The sequence below is a fragment of the Phyllostomus hastatus genome, unplaced genomic scaffold (genome assembly GCF_019186645.2).
Source record: "Phyllostomus hastatus isolate PE091 unplaced genomic scaffold, TTU_PhHast_1.1 phas_scaffold_182, whole genome shotgun sequence".
NCBI classification, from domain to species: Eukaryota; Metazoa; Chordata; class Mammalia; order Chiroptera; family Phyllostomidae; genus Phyllostomus; species Phyllostomus hastatus.
Window position 1 is genome coordinate 9,786,572 of NW_025334013.1, and position 21,288 is coordinate 9,807,859.

At 58.5% G+C, this 21,288-nt stretch overlaps 1 protein-coding gene across 3 annotated transcripts in view; it reads left to right on the plus strand.

The window, feature by feature from the left end:
• LOC123831987 (protein-arginine deiminase type-3) overlaps positions 1-21,288 on the plus strand; it is a 61,098-nt gene that overhangs the window by 22,178 nt on the left and 17,632 nt on the right. The window contains exons 12-16 of one of the 3 annotated variants that reach the window (XM_045859376.1): positions 2,091-2,235; positions 3,023-3,116; positions 4,209-4,288; positions 4,938-5,063; positions 7,458-8,343. In XM_045859376.1, the coding sequence (XP_045715332.1) occupies positions 2,091-2,235; positions 3,023-3,116; positions 4,209-4,288; positions 4,938-5,063; positions 7,458-7,691 (679 nt within the window). In that variant the 3' untranslated portion in view covers positions 7,692-8,343. Of the gene's footprint in view, positions 1-2,090; positions 2,236-3,022; positions 3,117-4,208; positions 4,289-4,937; positions 5,064-7,457; positions 8,344-11,695; positions 11,788-18,804; positions 18,986-21,215 lie in introns of those variants that run through there. The other 2 variants (XM_045859377.1, XM_045859378.1) reach the window with 2 other exon arrangements.

Consider the following 21,288-nt stretch of genomic DNA (forward strand, 5'->3'; position numbering starts at 1 on the left):
AGAGGTGTAGAAACAGCCCATGCAAAGGCCCTGAGGCAGGAGTGTGTTGGAGACACAGGACGGCAGGGAGGCCTGTGGGGCTGGGGCAGGATGAGCAAGGAGTGGACTGGGGGGTGAGCTCCGAGAGCTTGGCAGGGCGGAGTTCAGGTCATGGCCGGAGCCTGTTATTTGTGTGTATGTCATAGGTTATCATGAAAGTTAGACAGGATGGTTAGTGTGAGGAGCCCCAGGCAGGTACTCGGAGCTCTCAGCGAATGCCCCACCCACGCTCTGCGTCTTGGGTTCTCCCGGCTCTGTGCTCACATTTAAAACGACCTTTGTGCAATTCTGCCCCCTGGTGGCGGCTTTGATGTAACGCAGAGACCAGGGCGGATGCGTCCCAGGCTTGAGGTCTTCTGAGCCCTGGCGGAGCCTCAGAGCTGAGGGTTCCACAGCATCCAGAGGCGCCCTGCCCCTCCTCAACCTCGTTTGTCGCGGATTCCTGTCACTTTCTGCTTCTGAGCAATTTCTAAAGTCTAACTCTCCTCCACCATCTCACTGTGTTTTAAGAAATCTTTAAAAATTGTCGGCACTGTGTTAAAGTAACAGAAATACAAAAAAATTATTTTCTACTATCCAGCCCCCACACCAAAGCAGTATTGTCGCGTGTCTCTGCTTGCTGGGTCTTCCTTCCTTCTAGTCTCTGTCTATGATGTATTTGAGTTATGTAGACGCTGGCCTCTCACACAGCTGCTCCAAAGGATTAATATCATTCACTAATATTTTTTGAGCATCTATTGTGTAAGAGGGCCTGAGTGGGCACAGATAAAAACCCTAGACATCTTGGAGTTTGCATCCCAGTGAGATGCCAGACCATAAACAAAATATCAAGTGTGCCAAATGGTACCATATGGTGTAGACAAACGTAAAGCTGGTGAGGGGGTTGAGGGATTGTTGCCATTTCAAACGCCTCATAGTGGAAGAAGGTTGATGTTTGAGTTAAACTTGAAAAAAAAGTGAGGGAATGAGCCATGGGGGCACGCGCAACAACTCTTAGTTACAAGAACAGCATGTGCAAAGGCCCTGAGGCAGAAGTGTACCTGGTATGTTTGAGGGATAGCCGGAGGCCTGCAGGGCTGGAACTGAGTGAGGGAAGAGGAGAGTGGCGGGCGGGGTGGGGGGTGGTCGTCGGGCTCGGTGGGGGCTATGCAGGTCCTCGTGAAGGCTTTGCATTTACAGTTAGTGTGATGGGAGTGTGTTGAGGGTTTTGTCCGTAGGAGGGACGTAACCTGATGTATTTAAATGCCTCCCTCTGGTTAGACTGCAGAGAAACCTGGGTGAAAGCAGACAGAATAGGGAAAGGGGCAAGCCACTGGGATTATTTAGGGGAGGGAGGGGCCCCTGGCCAGGCGCTGGCAGAGGAGGAGCCTGGGAGGGGCTGGATTATGTTCTGTTTAAGGTAGACCCTCGAGATCAGATGCGGGCTGGGGAGTTCACCCACGTGTCCTTCAGCTGACAAGAGAGGGCAAGGAATGTGATCCCTTTTTTGGTAAAACATACTGAAAAACACCTCTATGCATGTGTTCACACATAATTATGTGTGCCAAGGGAAGTCAGAAAGTGCCCAAGTATAATCTAGTGTTCTGACGTGGGACAAATCACCTCTTTGAACCTTCCAGTCCTCGGCTGCCTCATCTGTGACAGAAGGACATGGCCCTTGCCTGGGGCTGCACCAGAGCCCCTGCATGCACAGATGGCTTTGGGCAATGTCTCCTTCCTCACAGCTCTGGGACCCCAGCTCCTGCTCCCCTGTCCCCTGTCCCCTGTCCCCTGGTCTAGGCCACCTCACCCCACCCTCCTCCCCTCTCTCTGCTAACAACGGGTGGTTTGAACTCACTCTGACTTCATTTCAAGCACCACAAACTGAATGGGGCAGTGGTTCTCTTGCACATGGATCAGCTAAGATGCTTGTCAAAATGCAGATTCTGCACCCTCCGAGGTGCTACATCCTCAAAAACTCTGAGATGGGGAAGACATCCAGGGCCCTGAATCTGGCCCCCAGGCCCACAGGTCACCGTGAGGTGACAGCCACTCTCTCCCTCCCCTGACAGGTCAGGTGGGCGGCGAATGGCCAAGGTGGTGTATGACTTCCTGAAGGCCCAGCAGGTGCAGGCGCCCGTGGAGCTCTACTCGGACTGGCTCTCCGTGGGCCACGTGGACGAGTTCCTGAGCTTTGTGCCCACCTCCGACCAAAAGGTGTGCCCCCCTCCTGCCTGAGCCACCTCTGCCCTCGCCTGACCCGATGGGATGACACAGGGCAAAGCTACTTGGAACCAACTCAACACCTGTATCCGCAGTGAGCTCAGAGTCAGAGCACCCCTGGGGCCAGCGTGCACTCATCTTGGAGGGCTTCCTGGAGGAGGTCAGGGCTCAGGTCAGGAGGGTACTTGTTCACTCATTCTCACACTTACTGGGTGTTTCCTCTGATGCACACCTCCCGACCGAGACCCTGGTGAAATGTCACTGAGAATGATTAGTAACATTTACTGAGCACCTACTATGTGTCCGTGCTTTCATTTACTCCATCCACATGAGGTGGGTACTATTATCATTGCCCCCATTTTGCAGGTGAGGAAGGAAACCAGGCTCAGAAAGGCAGTTAGCTGGTAGGGTTAAGGTTCAAGCCGAAGGCTCTGGGCCAGTATGTCACCCATGCAGCTCCCCTGCCTTGCAGCTGTGGGCAGGGAGGGCACGGCCCCCAGGGAGCAAGCAGCCTGGGAGGGGAGGCTGAGTTCCAGGGGAGTGAAGTGGGGAAGGGCGTCTGGGCATGGAGGGGGCCGTGGACAAAGGCCTGGAGGCGTGGACCGGCGTGGAGAACTGGGGGGTGCTGGTAGTTCTTTGTGGCTGGTGGGCCAGTGTGACGTGCGGAGGGGGGCACCCCATGAGCAGTCTGGTCCCTGAACTCCAGCCCCTCCTGAGTTTGGGGTCTCCTGCATTTAAGGGGAACCCCTGCACTGAGCTACTCTCCCTCCCTCTGTGCCAGGGCTTCCGGCTGCTCCTGGCGAGCCCCAGCGTTTGCCTGAAGCTGTTCCAAGAGAAGAGAGAGGAGGGCCACGGGGAGGCAGCCCAGTTTGACGGTGAGCACCCACGACCCAGGCCCCTGCGGGGACGCGGCCCTGTCCTCGCCAGCCCTGCGCACGGCTGATGCCTTTCCTGACTGTGCCCCGTTCACCGGCCCTTGGTCGGCCCATCTCTGAGCTCCGAGCCCAAAGTCATGAATTCTCCTGACTCCCCAGTGTGAGAGCTGAGGATGAGGGCTCTCCCTCTCTTGGGCCAGGGGAGGACAGCCCAGAGGACAGTGACCTGCCCCAGGCACAGGCAAGGGAGTGACCTCCCCCGTCCTGGCCACACCCCAGGAGAGGGAAAAACAGGAAGCTGTGAGCACGCCCACGTGCCGGTCTGTGTGGGACACTTTCTTGTTCTGGCCCCTTCGGATCTCCCACACCCCTCTCCGAGTCCCTCTTCCCGACGGAAGGGACTGAGACTCAGAGACGAGTGGCTTTCCCGGGGCTGTGCGGAGGGGGCAGCAGGGCTAGGGACGCAGGGGAAGAGGGTCCAGACGCCAGGCGGGTGGTCAGGGCCCCTCTGCGGTCCCTCCGGTGGGATCTGACAGACCCTCCCAGGGCCTGGTTGGCCCCTTGAGCACCTCCCCCTCCCCCACCACAGCCCCCAGTGCTCTCACCTGCGGGATGAGCACTGGAAGGCATGTGGGGTAGTCTGCGGCCTGGACAGACCTGGGTTCAAATCCCGGTCTTGCCGTTTCCTGGTTGTGACATGATGGGTGGGTTCCGAACTTCTTGGGGCCTCAGTCTCCTCTTCTCTGAATTGGGGGTGAAAATTATCCCTACCTGGCAATGGTTTAAAGGTTCATGATAAATTTAGTGAGGGGCCTGGAGCAAGGTGGGTGTCCAATGATGGTAGCTATACTGAAATGAACAGGTCCCATGCCCAGTCCCTTCCCAAGGTGTCTAGAATCCATCCCCAGGATTTATCTGCAGCCAGAGCCTGGTTCCCATCAGGGTTCCCAATCTGGGGCTTTCTCTCTCCTTGCTTCAGACCCTGGCACCGAGGTGTGAGGAAATCCTGGCCCGGATTATGCAGCCCCACGCCCGAGGTGGCCCCAAGCAGTACTCCCTGAGCTGTGTACTGTGTGTCTCTTTCTCTTGCAGGGGTACAGCACCAGGTGAAGAGAAGCATTAATGAAATGCTGGCAGACGGACGCCTCCGGAGAGACAGTCTCCACGTACAGGCAAGGCGCAGGCCAGCTGCCTGCTCTTGGGGGTCCCCCAGCCTCCAGGGAGAATAGCTGGGGTGGGGGTGAGGGGTTCAGCCCTGAGCCTCCAACAGTGCTGGGGGCCGCTGAGACCTGTGGGTCTGATGGGAGAGACGGAGCCAAGCCAGTGTGATGAGGCGGCTCTTGCCCTGCCCCCCCGGGGAAGCCTGGTGGGGTGAGAGAGCTGGGGCCCTGCAGGGGAGTGGGGGGATCAGGCTAGGGGGGAGTCAAGAAGACCTGGAGCAGAGCATGGGTGGACCGGGGTCTCAGGACAGGGCAGGGCTGCTGCCGGTCCCATGCCTGGTGCAGGGTGGCTCCCTGCTCAGCAAAAGGAAGGAAGCTGCTGGCTTCTCCCCACTTTCTCCTGAACCGCCGAGACGGGCTGGAGCCTCTGCCACGCTGTGGCTGGGACAGCATGGTGCGGTAGCATGGACTTGTGGAGCCAGGGCTGCCGTCCACACCCCAGCTCCACCACTTCCTAGCTGTGGGCCCTCGGGCAGGTGGCTTGAGCCTCTGTTTCCCAGTCTGGGGGTAGCAGTGGCACAAAGAGCAAAGGAGCTAAAGGGCGCAGAGGCTGTGCACAGTAGGACTCAGCAAGCCTCGGGTCCTCCCTCGCTCCCCGCAGAAGTGCATCGACTGGAACCGGGAGGTGCTGAAGCGGGAGCTGGGCCTGACGGAGCGGGACATCGTGGATATCCCCCAGCTCTTCTACCGGCAGGGCCCCTACGCAGAGGCCTTCTTCCCCAACATGGTGAGGGCGTGGGCGTTCTTTCCAGTCCCCGGCCTCGCAGGGTCCTGGGGGGGGGGGTCAGCTGGGCATCCACAGAAGAAGTGCCCCCTGAACAGTGTACAAGGACAGAGGCACAGAGGCTTGGGCGGCCCGCACACCTCCTCCGTGTTTGTGGGCTTTCTGTGCGAATACAGGCCATCCACCAGGGTTCTCAACCTGGGCCATTTTGTCCCCCGGGGGCATCTGGATTGCCACCACCAGGGGGGCGCTCCCAGCATGCAGTAGGGGGAGGGCAGGGCTGCTGCTAAACACCCGCAGCGCACAGGGCAGCCCAGCCCGCACGACCAAGGGCATTGTTTCCTCCCAGATGGAAAGGGAAGTGTCTGTTGGTTCCGAATGTTTCAGGCTTCTGCTTCTGGGGCTCCTGAGTCGGGCAGGCGGGGCAGGCGGTGGCCCCCTCTCTGGCTGTCATTAACCCAGGCAGCTGACAAGCAGATGAGCAGATTGTGAGCTCACCGGCGTGGCCCCTGGGAGGGGCCTGAGCGGATGCTGTTGGCACAGTCCTGGCCAAGGTGCCCATTAATCCCTCGGGAAAGGATGTAGGGATCCCTATCCCCTACCCACTGGATGCCGGCAGCACCCACCTCGTCGTGACAGCCAGGGGCAAAATTGCCCCTCGTCGAGAACCACTCTTCTGCGACCGTGTCGCTGGAACTTTCTGGGATGACAGAGATGCTCTGTGTTTGCACAATATGACACGGGAGCCCCTGAGCCACACGTGGCTGCTGAGCACTTGCAATGTGGCTGGCGTGGCTGGCCGACAGAAGTTTTACTTTTCTTTAATTTTAACTGTCACGTGGGGGTAGCGGCTGCTGCACTGGACAGTGAAGTGAAGTTCTAAGGGGTGGCCAGCTCTGGCTGGGGGTTGCTGGCAAGGCCCGAGTGGGAACCCATGACCTTGGTCAGCCCTCCTTTGGCTGTGGCCTTGCTCACACCCGCCGGAAGCCTGCTCCCCAACCCACCTCCCTCTGTAGGAACCTCCCAGTTTCAGTCCAGGCCCTGCTGAAGAATCCCAGTCTGTCCACACTGGAAGAAGGGTCTTTAGGAAATGCTCAGTTAACTCCCTCAATTGTCCCATGGGGGAGCTGAGGCTCTTAGAGGAGAGCGGGTGACTAGACCTGTGGTCCCCGGCGAGCGAGTGGGCCAGCCTCAGGTCCCCTGAGTCCTCATCCGGCCCTGGCCCTGCACCCGGCTCCTGGCTCTTCTCCCTACCTCAGACTTTCTGTTGCCCTGTGGTACCCCAGCAAGTTCTGGCCCATTGGTGAGCAACTGAGTAGTTCAGGGCCAAGGCCATGGGCCTGACCCCCCCGCCAGACCCTCCAGCCTCATGTTTGTCCCAGCCTAGATGGCTCTGCAGGGCGGACTTGAGGGTGAGGGGCTAGGGCTTGGAGAATGTGAAGTTGCAGAGGACTGGGCAGCCCCCCACCCCCCCATGCTGAGATGACCCAGCACCACCCTCCAGACAGCAGGTCCAGGATGTCCCCTTTAAACACCAAGGGCAGCTCCTCTGGCCATCAGGCTGGGGCTGAGCTGTCCCCTGAGAAACCTCCGCACCCTGCCCTGGGGAGACTTCCCCTCCCTGGCTCTAGATCCCCCAGCTACAGCCCCAGAGAAGGAAGCAGAGATGCCACTGGAAATAAATCCGGGTGCCCCCAAGGACCTCTGGTCCCTCGTCCCAACCCCTGAGCCCCAGGCTGCCAAAGAGCCATATTCTGGCAGAGGGTAAAGAGCACGAATGTTGATACGAGTCAGACCCACACCAGGTTTTAGTCTCTGCTTTCTCTGACTGCGCGGCCTTGATCGTGTTACCGAACCCATTCACATCACAGCCTCACAGGAAGGCTGCGTGGTTCAGTGGTGATACCTCTGGCACATAGCAGTTGCTCAATAAACGGTGGTGATTATTAGGGCTTCCGGGGACAGCTGAGCAAGGCAAGCGCACCACCCCAGCAAGGGCAGCCACACTGTGGACCTTGTAGACCATGTGTGTTTGTCATACAGGTTTCTGACAGACAATGGTGAAATCTTGTCCTAACCAAGTTGTTGGGACAACTTTCTGATAGATGGAAGAAAGTGCTAGAGGAAGGAGTGTCTTTAACTCGTATAAATTTCCCCTGCGTGTTACGGACGGCCCTGCCGGCAGTTAACTCTCTCTTCCAACCATGACTCTATTTCTCCTTTGCTGTCGTAGACCTTTGTTCTTGAGTGAGCCCCAGCCCTGGTGGCCCGGGAATGCGGGTCAAGGAGGGACAGGCCCTGGGGATGGGCCCGCCCAAGCCGTAGGCCAGAAGCAGCCCCCACGTGTAGAGTGTGCCCAGCCAGCCAGGCCTCCCTCTTGCCTTCTCTGTCCCACAGGTCAACATGGTGGTGCTGGGCAAGCACCTGGGCATCCCCAAGCCCTTCGGGCCCATCATCCACGGCCGCTGCTGCCTGGAGGAGAAGGTGCGGGCGCTGCTGGAGCCGCTGGGCCTCCACTGCACCTTCATCGACGACTTCTTGTCCTACCACAAGCTGCTCGGGGAGGTGCACTGCGGGACCAACGTGCGCAGGCAGCCCTTCTCCTTCAAGTGGTGGCACATGGTGCCCTGAGCCTGTCCGCCCCCCCCCACGGCGTCCTCTCTGCCCACCTTTTGGGAACCCCGCCAGAGTGAGAGCCACGAACCTCTTCCTGACCTCCATCCTCTTGGGGGAGCCTTGGGCACCTCTCCCAACTGCCTGCAAACGTGCTGGCCACTGCGGGCACCGGGACACAGGGATGGACACCACACAGCCTCACCTCTGGAGTGGCCTGCAAAGCCCACGAAGGTCCAGCCTCATTCTCCCCTCTCCTCGTCTCCACCCACGACTCCCAGAGGTTCTGGGGAAGACCAGCAGCTCCAGCGTGTTCAAGGATGGTGACGCGCGGCGTCCTAGGACGGCTCCCCCTCTGTCCTGGCAGGCCCTTTGCGTTTGCACCAGGAATGGGGCCCAGGGAGCCTGGGCCCCCCACACCAGAGCCGCCTGTGGCTCCTGTAAGACCAGAGAGGGGGCCCCAGGGCTCCTTCTTTCCTCCTGGCTACCTTCTCCTGCAGGGCACCCCCCAGGCTGTGACCTCCCGGCACCCTCAGCCATGTTTACACGGGTAAATAAGGACAGGGGAACCCAGCTTCAGAGGGACTGCTTTGAAAAGAAAAAAAAAAAACCTTTAACACCCGACTCTGTCCTCAGAAGGGTGCTTGTTACCTGTTTGGGAAGCCTTTAATTACGAGTGCTGACTACTTCCGGCTCCAGAGGGCCCCAAAGCCAAAGCGAGGCCTGGGAGCGCACCAAGCGGTGGGGGGGTGCCCAGCAGGCGCAGGGACGCCAGGATGCGGAGGGGGCTGAGGCACAGGAACAAAACCCGGGGCCCGGCCTCTGCGTCGTAGGGCTCCTGGGCCGTGGATTCTGGACCCTGGATGTGAAGGCAGCTGGCTGTTCCAGATGTGGCAGGGAGTGGGGGCCCAGATGTTAGGAGAGGGTGGAGGGCCATTAGGTTATCTCTGCAGGTGAGGTTTAATTTCCTTTAATAGTCTGTAATTATTCCCCTTCCTTCTGCAGGCAGTGGGAGGGGAAGGCTCACCCGGTCTCTCTCGGCAACCCGAGACCCAGAGTGTAGCTTGGGTTTCACCTGTGAGCAAAGCCCCATGACAGCCCCGTGACAGCCCCGTGACAGCCCCGTGCCCCCTCCCACAGAAGGGAAGATGGAGCTGCCACAGGGGTTGGCCGTCCAGCCCTGGGGGGAGGTCACCGGGACGCGCACAGGCAGGCAGGCTTGGCCAGTGCAGGGTGGGTGAGAGGTGGCCCCCGCCCCAGACACGCGCGGGCAGCAGGGAGCGGGCCTGTCCTCTTTCCCCCACCGCGTGTGGGCCCGTCTCAGGGGCCCGCCGCCCCGGGGCCTTCACCTTCCGGGTCTCCAGCGGCCCCTGGGGAGACCGGATCAAGCCAGCTGCTGTTGCACCCCACGGGCCCCGGAACACTTAGCAACCAGACGCTTACCTGGAAACCCAACACGGGAAACCAATCAACATGGAGCGGCTCTGGTGTAAGGCGCCGAGGGCAGTGTACCTGCACCCTCCCCTTCCAGAAGGCTCTGTGGAACCCCATTGGCAAGCCCCTGGCCTAACTGCTCACTCCCTGGTCACAATCAGGAGGAAACCTAGGCTGAGTCAAGAAGAGGAGGAAGATCTTCAGGGGCCGAGGGTGTGTGTGTGTGTGAGGGGGGCCGGGACTCTCCAGGGACAGGGCAGAGTGGGGAGGGGGCATTGCAGAGCGATGGGGAGGGTGGGGCGCGAGTCTTCTCAAGTGGCACTGAGTGTGGGAAGTGCTGGAATTGCTGCTGGGGGATGTCCCCTCTGACAATGTCCTGGGTGACTGGTCACCCCCTTTCCGATGAATATAAACGTCAACATGCATTTCTTCAAGTGGCTGCCTCCTTCGCTCCTGTGTGTTGGGCTGTGGGGAGGAGGGGCGAGAGCATCACCTGCCGAGCCACCAGGTCCTTGGCTCGACTTCCGCTGGCCCGGAGCCGCTCCCGCCCCACTGGGAGAGCCCCCAGGAGCAGTGCCAGGCGGGCGGCGGCTGATTCATCGGCATGGCTGGCACAGGCCCAGTGCCCGGCAGCGAGCACCCTGCTGAGATAGATGGCTATCGGGGGAGGGTGGGCCCCGCCTCTTCCTCCCTTCTCCCTTCCTGGGCCATCTCCTCAGTCCCTCAGAGGCCAGGCTGGCTGGGCCTATTGGCACAGGTGGGAGAGTCCCCAGCAGGACTGGTGCCCAGGGCCACAAGCCACTATGGTCCCCTCTCATTTCTGCCTCCAAAGCCACTAAGTTACTCAGTGGCTAATTTGGGGGGTCTGAAATGACCTCCCCTCGCATCCTACACACTGGCTGCTGGCTCAGACGGCACCCTTTGACATCCACTCACTCATTCCCTTTATTTTAACTTTTGCTGTGGACTAAGAGGCAAAGACTTTTCGCCATCAGCCATCGACACTTTAGTCTGAATGAACCACAGATCTGTTTCTAAACGCTGGTATCAACTGGGAAATGGTAAAGGCACGGGTGTGCTGCCAAAGGGAGATTTGGGGCTCTGAGTGGGAGGCTGGTCCTGTCCCCAGCACAGCAGGCCAGGTCCCCAGGGAAGGCCACCAATTTCCGTATCTGTTTCCCACAGTGGGCTCAGGAGACTGTCTGGAGCTTCCTCCTGAGCCCCAACTCTTACCCAGAGCTGAATCAGCAGCCAAGCCATTTTATAGTTAAAAAAAAAAAAGGATGAAGCTGTCCCTGGACTCGCCTGCCCAGGTGAAAAGAACTTCTCTCCGGCTGCCGCAGAAATTGGGTTATACGAGCACCTGCCGAGTCCTGCCAAGGTCCTTAAACTCGGCAAGTGCTTTAGCTGTGGACCCAGAAGCGGGTCCTGGTGCCCACCCTGCCTCACACTGTGGGCCCCACCAGGGAGGAGGAAGGAGACCTCTCTCCAGCACCTTCTGACGCTCTGTGGGCAGGGCGTGTCCCTGCCATTACCTCTGCCAGGGCTGCTGATTGGCCACATTAGGGTCACCAAGACCCTGAGAGAGGGGGCAGAACCCTCAAGGCCACATAGCCGTTCATGGTGGAGCCTGGATCTGAACCGTAGACTCCTCACCCCAGAGGCCTTGCCCCTGCCGTTCCAGGCGCCTACCTGTCCCCTCTGACCCCAGTTTCCCCACCTGAGAAGCGAGTCTTCCTACTCTGACATTCTAAGCTCTCCCTGGTCGGAGAGGGTTTTCACCCTCATTCCTCATTCCTTCCGAAGACTGTTGTATCATGAACAACAACAACAACACCCGGAATAAAATAATGCCAAGCTCTGTGCAGCTCTGCCCACGTTGCCTCATTTAGCTGTACAGTCAGCCTTTATCAGATGTGAAAAGTGAGACACACAGCAAGTAAGTGACTTGTCCCCGGCCGCTCAGCCAGGATGTGGCTGAGGCAGGGCTGACATCCAGGCCTGCTTGTAAAATTCCCCACTCTCAGGAACAATGTTGGTGTTTCTCAAAGTGCATCACAATTCTTTGGGGTGCTTGTAATAAAAGCCCAGATGTCAGGCTGTATCCTTAACCCGCTGTATCAGACTAGGGGCGTAGCCCAGGAATCTGCATTTCACCAACTCCCCCACCACCATAGAGAAGCTCCCCACTAAAGTGTATCATCTCTGAAAAGGCAGGCAAAGGGGGTGAGGAGAATGAATGTGGGAAGTGAGGAAGGGACCCAGATCAATACCACACATCTCCGCCCGCCCCCCAAAAGGTCCTGGTGCCCTGGCTAAGTAACCTGTATCGACTTGCTCCCCTTTAAAGCCAGAAATTAACTCCCTCAGTGTTAGAGTGGGAGCAACAGGTTTATATGCAAATGTCAGGTTTTTCCAGCCAATCCTGAGCTCCTGGCTCTGGGAAGGGGCTGGGCTTCTAGAACTGCAGCCAATCAGCCAGCACTCTGGGATAAAGGGGCAGGGCCAGAGTCTTTTAAACCACATTCCAAAGGGCCTGTATGTAGGCAGTGTTGAGTGTTGTGACCCCAGCCCAGTCCGAGGCCAGCATGTCCCTGCAGAGGATCGTGCGTGTGTCCCTGGAGCATCCCACCAGCGCTGTGTGCGTGGCTGGCATGGAGACACTTGTGGACATTTATGGGTAAGAGCCAGAGCCCTGGGGTGTGGACCCCCCTGGGCTCTGCCTATGAGCTGGGTAGGGCTTCCTCAGGGCTTGGGCCTGGCTTCGCTGCCTTCTCCTGAGCCTTGTTCTTGGATCACCAGCCAATCACAGAAGCTAGGGTCCTCACCTTTTGCAGCTGAGTTTCTTGAAGACTCTAGCCAGGGGACTTGAAATGTGGGAGACTAAAGCGGGGTACAGAGGCTCATAATGGCTGAGCTCTGGCCGGGGCCTTGGAGGCGCTGGTACGGTGGGACTTGAGCATGTGTCTCTCTGTCCAGAGGACCCTGAAAGTTGGGCTGAGGGTCTGGCTGAGCATAGAAGAATAGGAAGAGACACACCACCGCTCCCCACCCCCTACCCCAACCTAGGAGTCTAAAAATAGGGCATCAGTCATTTTTTTTAATTGCATATACTTAGATAGCCCTTAGTGCTAGGCATGTTTTAAGAGCCTAACAAGCCTCTTGAATTTAACTTTTATAACAACCTTGAGAGATAAGTTTATTATTAGCTTCATTTTGTTTGACAGATAAGGAAACTGAGGCACAGGGAGGGCAAGCCTTTTGCTCAGGTCACTTGGTTACTAAGTGGCCAAGCCAGGATTTAAACCCCTTCATGGCCAGGAGTCATAGGAATGAAGCTGTCTGCGACTGGAGAAGGAGGGGTCTGGTTTCCTCCAGTCGCTCCGTGCCCAGCATGATGCCCCTACTGTCTGCCCATGTCCTTACAGCCAGTGGCTGGAGATGAGACCCGCCTTCTCCCTCTCCCAGGAAGAAAAGGAGAGTTTGGGCAGGATCTCAGGAGCTGGGCTTTGGGAACCACCAGGAAGCTGGCTCCTTAGCCTTTTGGGGAGTCTTCAGGGGCCCCAGCTCCTGAGGCTGAGCTGGGGCCATGGGTAGTCCCGGACCTGGGAGGGGGGAAGGCAGGGCCATGCCACCGTTGCCATCTTACAGACCAGGTTTCTCTGCCTCTGCACTACGGACATGATAATTCCATGGGGGGATGGGGTCGGGGTCTGCGGTGCCATCCTGTGCACTGAGATGCTGAGCAGCGTCCCTGACCTGTGCCTGCTAGACACCAGGAGCACGTCTTCCACTGTGACAACCGCAGATGTCTCCAGACACTGTTGGACGTGCCCGGGGTGGGGGGGGGGGTCACCCCAGCTGAGAACCAGTGTCCTAGATTGAAACTTAACAATTGGAGTGAACTTATTTGGAAGCAGAGAGGAGGTGAGGAGCTGGTCACGGGAGGGAACCGAGACTGATCAGGCCCAGCCCAGCTAGGCACTGGGACCTAACGTCTGGTTGCGGTTGGGTGTGCAGTGAGGAGTGGGAAGGGGATCCGGTGGCTTCTGAAGGAGAGGGCAGCCACAGAGGCTGTTCCAGAGAAGCGATGAGTAAGGAGGGTTACCCGTGGGGCCAGGTTTCCCAGCCTTTCCCACCACTGGGTGCCCGTGGGGTGACTCACCTGTCCCAGCCGGCTCCTGCCCATACGGCAGTTTGACCTGCCCCAGGAAGCCCGGGACTCGCTCCTCACTCTCGGGAAGAGTTCCCTGAGAGGCGGGAGGACAGACTGGGATCGCAAGGGGCAATGGCATTCTTGGGGCAACGGAGTGGGTGGGCCCTGTTGGGGTTTGCAGAGGAGGCCGCAGGTGGGATAACCATGAGGTGGCGGGCTGGAGCCTGCCACACCTACGAACTAGGGATTCTTGGGTCCTGATGACCGAACCACCTCGGTCTTTCTTTCGGATCTAGTGTGTGTCCGGCACGGGAAGCTCAGCCTGCAGGTGCAGCAGGAGGTGGGTCACCTCCTTGCAGGGGTGCTGTCAAGGGATGCCCGTCTTGTGAGTGGAGCGGGACTGGGTTAGTGCCAAGGTCTCCTCCGGCTTGGTGACGCCATGATCTAGCAATGCTGGTGCTCGGACTGTGGGCCAACAAGAGAAGGGGCAGCGGGCCCAGGGCTCCGTTCTGGCTTTGCATTTTAGCAGCTGTCTGGCCTGGGGAAAGTCACATAACCTCTCTGAGTTGTGTTCATCTGTAGGATGGAGATAATAATAATAATAATAATAATAATAATAGCAGCAATGGTACTTAGAACCTGCTCCATCCAGTCACTGCCCTGGCAATTTACACATGTTAGCTAATTCTCACAACAATTCTATGAGGTGAGCATTGTTATTCACCGTGTTTTATAGGTGAGAAAACTGAGGCACAGAGAGGCTAAGTAACTTGCCCCATGTCACACAACCAGTGAGGGGTGCAGAACCAGGATGCAACCCAAACGATCTGGCCTTTACCTCAAAGGGCTATGGGGAAGAGTAAATGAAACGGTGCATGTAGAGCATGTAGGCGATGCCTGGCATGTGATGGACATTCAGTTATGGTGACTGTCATCCTTATTATCGTTGTTACTATTTTAAGGCTTTGTCCTGACCCTATGGACAGCCTTAAGTGTCCCTAAACCTGTCATACACAAGATGACTGGGGAACAACCTCTGAACCATACTGGGAGAAGGAGGAGATGAGAAAAGAGAAATTAGCGTAGGCTGAGCAGTCGGGGCAGGCTTCCTGGAGGAAGGGTACCAACCAGAGCCTTGAAGGATGAGCACGGACAAGACCACTGGGCCTCTCTCTCTGAGAGAGTGGATTAAATCCCGTCTCCCTGCCTTCTGCTGAGCTGGAGATGGCCCTGACTTGGTGAGGGGCTTCGTTTTCCTGAGCAGGGATTCACTCCCATGCCGAGCCACACCCTGGGGATGCAGGTGCGGCCAGGGTGGAGAGCTGCTGCCCTCGGTGGAAGGGCACACAGCCCGCATCACCCTTCGCTCAGCAGAGGTGCCCTAATGGGATGAAAAGACTCGAGTACCATTGGGCCAGTGACCCTCTGTTTGGTCCAAGCCCTGTCACCATTCACTGTGTCCTTTGGAACAACTTTCTGCTTCCTTCTGGGCCTCAGTTTCCCCACATGTACCCTCAAGAGGTCGGCCCAGAGCCGTGGGTTTCCAGCTGTGCTCACAGAGGCCTCTGAGCCCGTCCCCGAAGTGCTGGAGCAGCTCCCCGCCACCTGCCTGCAGCGGGTGCGAGGGTTCTGACTGCGCATGGGCAGCGGGGCCCTGGGAGGCGGGGCCCTGGGAGGCGGGCACATCTCTGGCTCTTAACTGTTTGGGCTTTGGGATAGGTGCGTGGCTGCGTTTTCCTGGGGCAGGAAGGGGCAGTGATTCCCTGACCCTGGTTCTGGGGGAGAGGCCAGGATCTTGGAGTCCGGCTGAGCAGGAGAAGCAGCAGCTGGTACCGCCCCTCAGGCCAGAGCCGTCTGGGCCTCGGTTTCCCTGACCCTGGGGACCACTCGGTGGGAACCTTGTCAACCTTTGTCTTCTCGGCTACAGGGGCCTTTCCTGGCAGTTTCTTGGCTCTGAAAGGCTGCTTTTGTCTCGCCAGAGGTTGGTGGGTTGGGGTTTGCCCAGCAGTGAGCACAGGGCTGGCCATGAGTCCTGGCTCTGTCCCTCACCCACTGTGTGACTTGGGCACGTCACCTGTCTTCCATGAGCCTCGGTTTCCTCATCTGTAACATGGGGATAACACGGCTATGGGAGCGACCCTCATCACCATTGTCACCATCATCCTCTTCACCATCGGAGGGAAGACCTGAGACGCGAGGGAAGACCTGACTTGTTTTGGTTCCCAGGACAGGGTGGGCTCACGAGCTCCAGCCTGTCTGAGACGGCCCACCCTTAGCTGTGGTTCCGACTTCACTGGGCTTCGGGATGGTTTTCAACACAGGTTCCAGGTGCCTGCCTGCAGCACTTCTGGTTCTGGGATCTGTTTTCACCAGTGGCCCTGAGATTGGCCACTGTGAGGGTGACCTGCTGTCCCAGTTTGCCCAAGACCTTGGAGGTCTCAGCACCGAAAGTCCTGCACCCCAGACAATGCTGCCATCCCTGGCGAACGTGAGCTGGGGGTCACTCCGCTGCATTTCACCCTCCACTCACCACCTGCTAGGCTGGCTGGGATGGCGTGGTGCTGGGGGAGGGGCTTGTCTTGTGGAGGACGGACGCTCCAAGCCATGTGAGCTCCCAGGGCTGAGCTGGGGGTCACTGTCCAGGGCAGCATGCTGGCAGCTTAGGCGGCCTTGCCTGAGGAAGAACTTCATCCACGTGAGCCTCTGGCCACTTCTGCTGTCCTTCAGGAAGTGGGAAACCCGGATCCTGCCATACCGGGCGCAGGTCTCCTCCCATCAGCCACCCCTTTGATTTTCCCAACACACAGCTTTTATGACGGGGGCGCGAGCACTGGAATGGGAGTCCGGAACCCCAGCTTCTGGTCCCTTTTCTTGGAAGCCTTAGTTTTCCCCGCAGTGAAGTGAGGGCATGGGTTCAGGTGCCTCTGACGTTCACTCACCTCCAGCGTTTACACACACCCTGTCCTTTGATCTTCTCATGACCCCCACGTTATGGGCGCTGACCCTGAGACAGAGGGAGGCCACATCCCTCCCCCAAGGTCGAGCACTTAGCATGCGGCGGGGCTGGGATTTGGACCCAGGCAGCCTGGCCCCGGAGCCCACAGGCTCAACCGCCTCACCATTAGGAGTGGAGTGTTGCCCCTCCTGATCAAGAACCATCGCTGGCTCCCCAGTGCAGAGGGGTGACATAAAACAAGCTTATTACAGCCTGACTTTCAACTTGACCCCCTAAGGCTGCGTGGTGAAAATGTCTTCCCCTCAGATGTGTCTCCTCCTAGACCTTGTTCACCGGCCTTCCTCAGGGAAGCCCTCCCCAGGCACCCTAGCCCACCCTCCCAAACTGCCTCTAGCTTCCTCTGCCTTCATTTACTTTAATCAGCCCTTCCCCTCTCTGGGCGGGCAGTTTTCCAAGCCTTTCCTATCACTTATCACCTGTGAGCCTCGGGGTGGCCAGTGAGTTTGGCCAAGTGGGGGTCACTATCCCACTTTATAGGTGAGGTTACTGAGCCCAGGGAGGCTTGGTGATGTATCCAAGGTCACCTGGCAGATGTGCGGCCCAGCCTGTCTAGTATCTGTCTCCTGACTCTGGTCCAGCTTTTGCGGGTCCCCCTGGGGAAGGGGCACCCCCCCTGCACCTTATGCAGGGCCTGGCCCAGGGAGGTCCAGGGAGCTGGGCCAAAATACCCCAAACCCAGGGGTTGGGGTGTGGGAACGGGTGGGGGTGGGGGGTTATACCAGAAGGACAGTTAAGGGTGCTCAGCTCTAGCTCCTGGATGCATTGGGGTCCTAGGGGCAGCTTGGGGTTGGGGGGATTCCACAGAAAGTTTGCAGGTTTCCTGGGGAGCTGGAGGCCAGGGGCCTAGGGCAGTGGGGCTGAGGGAAGAGCTGAGGGTGCCCCTGGCTATGGGGGGGTCCCTTCATGCCCGGATCTGTCTCCGTGTGCCTCTGTCTTTCTGGCTCTCCATCTCTCTGCGTCTCTCCCTGTCCCTTTGTCCCTCTCTGTCTCTGTGTCCCAGTGCCTCTCTGTCCAGGTTCTCTGTGTCCCCTAATGGCGGCTGGCCCGCACACCGGGGACACAACAGAACAGAGGGCACCGCCAGCCCTGGGATGACAGGCAGCAGGAGGGGGACTGCCAGGTAAAATCCAGGTAGCCCTCCAGATGAACAGTTAACAGTATTTTTGTACAAGCATGGCCTAAATACGGAGAGGACATACTTACACAAAAGCAATGATTCGTTCTTCATCTGAAATTCAAGTCCAGCTGGGCATTCTGTATTTTTATTTGCTTAGTCTGGCAGGAGAAACAGGTGTGTCGGCCCCCTCATGCCTGGTGAGGACACGGGGCAGGGCCGTGCCCTGGAGTGGGACCCCGGTGGAGCGGAGCAGAACTTGGGCTGGGCTGGCTGATTTCTCTCTCTCTCTCTCTCTCAAAAGCTGTTATGAGAAGGGTCAGAACTGTGCTGGGGGTGGGCTCAGGGGGCAGGGAGGGTGCTTTGAAGGAGGGCAGGTCCCCTCCAGGCAGGGAAAGAGAGTGGAAAGGGCCTGGGCTGGAGTGACCCCCTGGGAAACACTGGGAAGTCTCGTGCCCACCGAGCCTCAGTTTCCCCACGTGTGAAGGGGAGTCACAGTCCCCTCCTGCTGGGGCCGTGCTGAGGATCAGCTGAGCTGAGGTTCGGGAAGGCTCGGCCAGCCCAGGTGTGTAGGGGCAGGGCCTCGGGGGTTAGCATTAGTGTGTCGTTGTCACCCTTGGGGACGTGGTAACAATGTGGACTCAGGAACCAGAAGGCCTGCGTTTGGGTCCCAGTTCTATCACTAGTTCCATGACCTTGGACAAATGACTTACCCTCAGTATCCCCGTCTGTAAAATGGGGACAATAACAGCACCTACTTCCTAGGTTACTGAGAGGATTACGTGACGTAATACACACGAAGACACTCAAACAGGGCAGGCGCGTAGTACACCCAGTAAGTGGTGGCTACCCTTAGCCTTCAGTGCGTGTGTGTGCTGCTTCCTCCAGGAAGCCTGCCGGCCCCTTTGGCTCCCGGTGCCCCTCCCTACATGACCCCCGACTCCTTGGCCCCCAGCCCCATCTGGCTGCCCTCGGCTCCGAGTGGGATTGAAGGCTCCGGGGAAAACAGTGGGTATATCTGCCTCAACCTGGCAGTGCCCACGTGCATGGCAGGCCCCCCTCAGACAATAAGAAGATGAACAGACTGGTTTCAACCGGAACTCCCAGACGAGCTGGAGCCAGGGAGGCTCCGTCCCAGGCCCAGGTGACAACACAGACTTCTGAACCGTACAGTCAATGCCCGGGAAACTCACAAGGGAAATGCGAAGGAACATAGAGCCTTGCAAGGCAAGACTGTGTATACATTTGTGTGGGGTCCAGGATTGATTCCCAGGAGCTTACTCTGAGGATCTGAGAGGCCTGGGTGGTCAGGGAAGGCTTCCTGGAGGAAGCAAAGGTTTAAGCCAAAGCTCAAGCACCTGAACCAGGGCTGCCCCCTCTAGCACTTCCCATGATTCCCTGTTCTTCCCAGGTCCATACCGGAGGGCTCAGAGATGTTCGAGGCCCACGGGACCCCTGGCGTGGACATCTACATCTCTCCGAGCCCGGAGAGGGGCCGGGAGCGTGCGGACACCAGGCGGTGGCGCTGTGACACAGGGTCAGAGATCATCGTGGTCATGAACTCTCCCAGCAATGACCTCAACGACAGCCATGTGAGTGGGTCCTCTGGTCTGGGCTCACAGCGGGGGGGCAGGGACGTGGCTTCTCAAGGGCCCAGCGCCCTCTCTCTCCCCAGAGTGCAGGGCAGCATGGTGGGTAAGTGCCCGGCCCTGGAGCCAGCCGGCCCTGGAGCCAGCCAGCGGTGCAGCTTAAAAACACGAAGTTTGTGTCCCGTGGCAAGTAGGGCGTCCGTCTCCCCACCTGTCGGCGGAGGATTGACTAGGTTATCTCTGCCACTCTGAATGGAGCAGAGAAAGCAGGGACTGGGCACAGAAAGGGGATGCTGCTTTCTGGGGAGACCCCCTTCCCCAAGGTGACATTTCCCCAAGCTGCCTCTCCTTCCTCTAACCCAGTCCCTTCCTGTCCCCATTCCCTTCTCAGAGGTGTAATGACTTCCCTTGCTCTCCTCTCTCTGCTCACTCAGCTAACGAGAGCGAGTTTAACAAGCCCCAGCTGTAGTCAACATTCTGGTCCCCGGGCGAGAGACATTATAAAGTGGGAGATATGGGGGCATGGGGGAAGGGGCTTGAGCTTGGCACACGTGATGCCACCTTAAATGGCTGATGGAACCAGGATTTGGCGTGTGGGAGGGATGGGTTTACACCCCATGTCAGGAACAGTGTTTTGGAACACTGGCCCTTTAAGAGCGCTGACTGTGAGCCCAGGCATGGATGACCCATGCAGCCCTCACAACAGCCCTGGGAGGTAGGGTCTGAGCCCTATGTCAGTGATGGGCCTACCAGGGTCCAGAGTAACTGTGCTGGGGCCGCAGGGCTAGTCAGGAGGAGAGTTAGCACTCAATGGGGACTGGCCGAGAGCTGCGGCAGGCTCCGCCCATCACGGCCACCCTGGCTCCCACCCGTGCACGGGAACTGAGCCTCTGCACTGGGCTATGGGAGGCAGCTGGGCAGGACTCAGGGCAAACGTTCTGCAGACAAGGAGACTGGGACCGAGAAGGGGCATGGCTCACCTGAAACCACACGGTCAGGTGAGCAGCAGGGTTGGTGATGGTCCGGACGGAGTCCCCTGGGCAGGACAAGAGGACTGGCAGCCGGTGAGGTGCCCTGCTGAGCTGGGGGCCATGTGGACAGCTCTGCTCCCTGACTTCCTGGGCTCCAAGGACCTCAGGGATGGAGGAGGGTCAGAGTGCACTCCCTCCCCCTGCCCCCCACCCCCCGCCTTTGGCCAGGATCCAGGCAAGTGTATGTCTGTGGCCAGTGTTGTTGCTGGAGCCTGACACCTGGGGGTCAGTAACCACAGGGTTCGGGGGCTCCCAGGACCGAGGGGTGAGTGGCCTGTGTGAGATCCCAAACCCTCTGGTTGAGACGAGGCCATCGGAGCCAGACAGCTGAGGGACCCACATCACGAGGGAATGTCCCAGCGGAGGGCTGGGCCTCCAGTGGCTTTGTCGCCCTCACCATCTTCAGCCCTACCTTCGGCAGGTACGGGGTGCTAGCCGAGGGCCGGGCACCCTGCCCAGCCTGTCACCTGCGTTCCTCCCTCACTCCTCACAGCCTGTCATCAGCCCTGCGGGCCGGGAGCTGTTATTATCCCCCACTCTGCAGCTGAGGAAACTGAGGCCCAGAGCAGATAGTAACTTTTCCCAGGATGTTTACCCGTGTTGCATCCAGAGTCTGAGTTCTTACACAATGCTACCTGCCCACCAGTGACAGTAGTGGATGTTTCTTAGGCACTCTCTACGAGATGCGTCTTTTACATGCGCTGTTTCTAAGCTGCACTATCGCTCTTGGAGGTAGGAATCTGTATGGTCCCCATTTTGCAGGTGAGGAAACTGAGGGGGCTGGGAAAAAGGTGAAGGTCACAGAACCCAGAGGTGCTGGGTTCAAGTCCAGGCCTGCCTGAGTCCCAGAAATAAGAACATCAGCTTGGAGAGGGTCCCTAAACCCTGCCCAGTTGGAACTCCACACGTTACAAACAGTGGGCCTGAGACACATCCCTGGGGCCGGGGCCTGCCAAAAATCACGTGGTACTCATCAGCAGCGGGGAGCCCGGGCCTCCATGGCCTCCCTCTGTGTCCCAATGACAGTCCCATTTCACAGAAGGGCCCACCGAGGCATGGAGAAATAAATGGCAGAGAGAAGGCTGGAGGGAGAGCCGAGCTGGTAAACTCAAGTCTGGCGCACAGCAGTTCCCGAAACCTCCTCCCCTTTCGGGAGTGGAGGCTCCTGGCTTTAGACGCGACCCTGGCCCATCTCCCCGCAGGTTCAGATCTCCTACTACTCCAGCCGCCAGCCCCTGCCGCTGGCGCACACGGTGCTCTACCTCACCTGTGTCG